The 5,923-nt window shown below is 32.8% G+C and overlaps 1 protein-coding gene across 1 annotated transcript; it reads right to left on the bottom strand.

Moving 5' to 3' along the window:
• Positions 1-527: 527 nt before the first annotated feature.
• Positions 528-2,302, bottom strand: LOC124539108. The gene is made up of 4 exons (XM_047116432.1): positions 2,090-2,302; positions 1,739-1,816; positions 1,032-1,179; positions 528-700 (listed from the first exon to the last, which is right to left on the bottom strand). Exons 1-4 carry the CDS (start codon positions 2,300-2,302, stop codon positions 528-530), a joined length of 612 nt encoding a protein of 203 aa, XP_046972388.1.
• Between the last annotated feature and the right edge of the window lie 3,621 nt (positions 2,303-5,923).

Consider the following 5,923-nt stretch of genomic DNA (forward strand, 5'->3'; position numbering starts at 1 on the left):
AATCTAGTAAAATATACATTCATCTATTATATAAGTTGGTAAACAAGCCGTAATTTTGAATGACTATATATTTGCTTCAATTCTCAAGAAATTATGCCAATAGAATAGTAATAATATTTTTATTATATCTATATTAAGATTATGAATGGGGAAGTAACTTCTGTCTTACTCTTTTACGGCTGAATCACACTTAATTCAAATTTGGTGAGAAGCATTTTCTTTTTACTCAAAACCTGACTGGGCCAAACAAACACGCGGGTAAAAACTAGCTGTCATATTTGATTTTCCAAATATTTTTATCAAGTTTTCACCATCTCTTCAATTTTAGCTACTTTAAGTTATCGTATTATATTTGTAATTAAAATAAACAAATTTTCAAAATATATGTATACTTTACATATTTTAAACATGCATAAGAAGAAAATGTTTGAGAAACTTATAATGTTTGTAACCAACTTTAATCACAAAATAGAATCGTATTGATGTAATACTTTATTTTGTTTAAAATTCGTAATTTATCGCCAAATTTAATCAAATAAATGAGTGAAATTAATTAAGACAATAATCGCAGACGAACACACACTGGCAATCTCTATAGGCAGTGACACGTTCAATGGTATGCAGCGCCATATTTTACTTTGAAACGACCTTATGTTTGTGTAGGTAAGAAATATTTCTATGTCTTCTTTTGTTTTTGGATCTGTAAAAAAAGTGTAATTATTAGTGCTAAGAAAAACGTTCTATGAATCAAACTATACTACAATTTTTTTCCAGTCACTTTTTGATTATTGCATTCAACATTTTTTCTTGAATTCAATAAATAAATATTTTAAATAAATCACGTATACTGATGTGAGTTATATTTATAGCAATAATATGACATACTAATTATATTATTATTGGGTGTTGTTAAAGTGTGACCTACAATATAATTATGTGTAATCCCTTGAAATTATTTTCCAATTTTAATATTTTTCCTTTGAGTTTTGTTATTTAATACTCGATTATAAACGTAAGTTAAATTACATTACCTGTTTCACATATGAGGTGGTGTATTAAAATTATGCGTATTTTTTCAACTTCCATCAAGTGTAACTCGACCACGATACACGGCGAAAATAGAAGAAAACATACTTGACATAAATGTATGATGGTAAATCCTATAGATTCAACAGGTTCCTAATAAAAACCAAAAATAAAATCATTTATAAAATATTTTCTACTAGGGACCCACCCCAGCCTCCCATGTGTGTAAATACTGATACTAAATATACTACAGAATTTGTTTATTACGAATCACATTACAAACTTTTAAAAATTATCAGTTTCCTTACTATAATGTCCATGTATTTTATATACAAAAACGATCCTCCTGAATCCACTCTATCTATTAAAAAAAATAACATCAAGATTCGTTGAGTAGTTTTAAAGATTTAAGCATACATTGGTATATAGGGACAGAGAAAGCGACTTTGTTTTATACTATGTGGTGATATGATAAACGAGGCGAAAAAATTAAAGAAGAACATCTTGCGGGTCGGCATGGCGAGAGCGTCTAGTGCAGCTCATTCTTACGTCTTTACTGCTCGTCTTTCCGTTGGGACTCCACTTCCACTTTTATCATCAGGTGGAGTGGAATCATGCCTACACGGAACGTGTAAAATAGTCCTTCAAAACGGAGAAAGCCCCATTATATTAATATTGAGGTATAAATCATAGCAATCGTGTTTTTACTCACATGGTCATCGATCACCAACAGTATATGATAAACGTTTGAAATTAATTTTGGTAAACTGCAAATAATACCGATAAACATCTGGAAAGAAAACACTGCACTAAAATAAAACCATTTTTATAACACTTACTAAAACCAATATGACTGCGTTACAATGCCGCTTCATATTTTTTGGTCATAAAATTTCAACATTTAAAAACCCTTTTTTTATCCATCTTCCACTTTTTCCTTTAACGATGCAGTTTTTACTTAAAGTACAATCTACGTCAACATTATGACACACACTTGTTAAGTCTATCCACTAAGGAAAACTGTGGTAAGATGTAGGTATAGAAATTAATATATTATACTTACTGATGCATGAATTTCGGGATTGATCATATCAAGTAAGTCTGCGATATCTCTGTATAAATTAGTAAAGAACTTGATTTTATCAGATTTAACCGTTTTGTTATCATATACATAAAGATAATATTTGGATCCAGGCATTTCTTCTAGTCTTTTTCGAAGCAAACTAAGTCTATGTCGGATAATATCGAGCAAGAGAAATCGCCAGACTCTGTTCATGTCCAAAGCGAAAGACGAAAATAGACTGATGAAGAATATACTCCCCTGGATGAAACAACAATAGTAAATGCAATGTATGGTGATAAATAAGATCCTAACAATCCAGAGCGTGAATACTGTCAATAATATTTTATTCCTAGACTTAGTATAATGTCTCAAATTAATCCTTAGAAAAGTGTCGATATCCAACAACTTGTAGGAGAATTTGCTGAGTTTACTGTTGTAGAGGATGAGAATAAAAACAGAGGAGACATATTCAAATAATGACCAAAATTGAAAGTAATTGCCGTGTTCACGACAGTATACAGTAATGCCAGTACTGATAATTATCAAACAGATGCTATAGACAATAGCAGCGACTCTAAAACGGTTGAAGAGTTTGAATATTTTAAAATTGAAACCGCAAAAAAACAAAATGGCGAGCACGATTTTGTATCGGATTAACAAATTCTTCTCCCTGTTTTGCTGCGTAAAATTTTTAACTTTAAATTGCATTGCGAAAGTTTTAGTATTTTTCAATATTTCGTAGTGTTTCGTCTGATTTATGTGGGAACTGTTATTTATGGTGTTGTTTATTCACAAAGTCACGTCAGAACGGGTTGCGGGCTGAATGTCAATAACAATTCAGGATTAACAGCGGCTCTTGTAGTTCCGTCAATGTTTGTGCATTCGATACTAAAATAGAAAAATGATCTTCAAATTATTTCATTTTCCAATTTATATTTAAATATATGAAATGTTTCTTTAAAATCATTGTATATTTTAAAAGTTATACATGCAAGTTCTGGCTTATTTCTGTAATCCTTTTACGTTACTATTTGTAGCTTGGCAAACGCCTCTTCGTTAGAAGACTTGCTTATGACTTCTGAGTGGTTTGATGGCAGAATTTATTAGACATATACAACATTCCTAATCACTTTAAATTTTGCCATACGATGTATAATAACACAAACGTAATATATTAGGATCTACAACAACCTACAGTATTGTCTATCAAGCATAATCTTAGCAAATGGTAGTTATTACCTTTTCATTTCAATAGAGAGTGAGTGTTCTCTGATTGCATTAATACTTCTCAAGTACTTGTCCTCTAAATATCTCCAGCACACGTAATCTCCATTAGGAATGATTACTAAGGCCTGCCTAGAGGAAAAAATAAAGGAGCCTAAAGGAGTTTATTTCAAAACTCACTTGATGGATCAAATCAAAATTAGGTAATGGGAGTCTCATAATGGCAGCTTATAGATTTGAACAGCGAAATGACGTGAACTAACCGCAGCGCGCTCAAAGCCTTTCAATTCGTTCTGTTGACAAAAGCACCATGTGTAAAGGTGGCATAAAGGCTATCAGATTTTGATTTTCTTTTTTAATACAGTAGATAAGCAAATCTATTAAATATAAAAGAGTTCCGACGAAGTTACCGAGAACTTGTCCCAACATTCTCATAATACATATAAATATTTGACGACCTCCATGGTCGAGTAGTGTGTACACCGGTTTTTATGCGCCACTCCGAGGTCCCGGATTCGATTCCCGGACGAGTCGATGTAGAAAAAGTTCATTAGTTTTCTATGTTGTTTAAGGTCTGGGTGTTTGTGGTACCGTCGTTACTTCTGATTTTCTATAACACAAGTGCTTTTTCTACTTAAATTGGGATCAGATGTTGTCCAATATTTATTTATTTAAATTTTTAATGCGATATGTTACGTTTACAAAATAATTTCCAGATAAATTTAATTTAAACTAGTAGCGCTATCAAGAAAATTTTTGATTAAAGAATTCGCTGAAAGATAGTACTGCAAGCTTGGATATGTACAAGTAGATGGAATACTTGCATCTTAACAAAAGTTGGCCCAAATTCAGTCACGTACCGAAGATTGGTGAGATCGTTTGATGTCACTATAAATTTAAACAAGTATTAATCCCAGTGGATTATTGAATAAACTCTAAATTATTTTCCATAACATAGTATTTCATTTTGGTGGAAGTTTGAAAGTGGCACCGATAGCCAGGAAGTTATGTGGAAGGCAGTTATTCTGGTGTGGGCATGTTATGTGGAGGAATGAGGACATTATTGTGAAGAACAGTGTAGCTACAGGCACAAGGGACATAGCATCTTAGTTCCTAAGGTTGGTGGCGTATTTACGATGTAAGGAATAGTTAATATTTCTTACAGCGTCATTGTCTATTTGTGATGGATCCACTTACCATCAGGTGGCCCATATGCTCTGCCAATCTATTCCTTATAAAAAAGAAGGTATTGAGCATGGATGTGGGTGAATATAGAGCAAGGGGCCGACCAATAAAACGATGGATGGTTTGTGTGAAAGATGATATGGCTAGAAATAATGTTACTTGTGAGATGACGTCATATAGGGAAGTATGGGAGAAGAAGACATGCTGCGCCGATACCACGTAAATTTAGATAAGGGCAAGTGGAAGAAGAATACTAGAATTTAATTTATGTCTATTGAGTTCATGTAAACAAAATCTTGAACGTATTTTGTTATTCGTGTCAATAACAAAAATTGTAACAACAATCAAGGAAAAACACTGACATAAAAGCACGCTAAATTGTTTAAGAGTTGCCATTAGGCGGCTCAGTCGACGTTCACATGCTCTTACACTATTAAGTTGTTATTGCCCGGTGGATCAAAGGAAAGCTGATTCGATACTGTTTTGGATGTGGCATTAGGCTCATTTTTTTGACATTAGGCTAAATATTTGACAAATAATGTTTCGATCTCTTTTTCAAGTAATGTTCTCAAGCCTCTAGGAAAGACGAGGATGAGTTAATGTGAGAAGTTTATTTATAAAAACCTCTGCAATGGATAGTATGGGTCGGTAAATCAGAGAGAAATACGATACTACCAATCAATAGTAATAATTATGCTATACTAATAGTGTCGCTCACCGTTTAGGATGCTTATTGTCACGTATTAAGCAAAAAAAAAACAACCTATGTCCTTTTTTGGAGTTCAAATTTTCTTCACACCAAATTTCATCAAATTCGGTTCAGCTGTTTGGTCGTGAAAGAGCGACAGACAGACAGAGTTACTTACATATATGCGACAAATGAGCCTCAGATTCAATAACTATAGTGTGCGTAATTTATGACATAAGAAAAATATTTAATTCAAATGTAAACCTTAAAATAGAAGATGATTTTGTTTTCATTAAATGCAATGTCAACTGTGTTATATGTGTTTTTCATTTGAAATTGCTTGAGTTGCTGTACTATATAGAAATAAAATACCGCATCCATATTGTTGTATTATCATCATTTCGAGAACAGCCCCTCTTCACGATTGTCGTTAACTTGAATGATTGAGAACTTACGCTTTCGACTTCATTGCTTTCAATTTGTCTGCATACAGGTCGTTCATTTCTGGTAAAAAAACATTCCTTATTATTATAACAAAAGTAAGAATTAGCAATTAAACATATTTACTTGATGGTAGGTATTTGTGCAACCCCCCTGGGTAGGTACCACCCACTCATCATATATTCTAACGCTAAACAACAGTACGTAGTATTGTTGTGTTCCGGTTTGAAAGGTGAGTGAGCCAATGTAACTACAGGCACAAGGGACATAGCATCTTAGTTCCCAAGGTTGGTGGC

Source organism: Vanessa cardui, chromosome 21 (genome assembly GCF_905220365.1).
Source record: "Vanessa cardui chromosome 21, ilVanCard2.1, whole genome shotgun sequence".
Taxonomy (NCBI): domain Eukaryota; kingdom Metazoa; phylum Arthropoda; class Insecta; order Lepidoptera; family Nymphalidae; genus Vanessa; species Vanessa cardui.

Bases quoted from the DNA above. Each gene is read 5' to 3' on its own strand.
- LOC124539108 (XM_047116432.1), bottom strand. From the start codon at position 2,302: ATGAACAGAGTCTGGCGATTTCTCTTGCTCGATATTATCCGACATAGA. The intron at 1,180-1,738 runs GTGAGTAAAAAC...GGTTTTTATTAG, and splicing joins TGTTGGTGATCGATGACCAT to GAACCTGTTGAATCTATAGG. The intron at 701-1,031 runs GTAATGTAATTT...CTTTTTTTACAG, and splicing joins CCACCTCATATGTGAAACAG to ATCCAAAAACAAAAGAAGAC.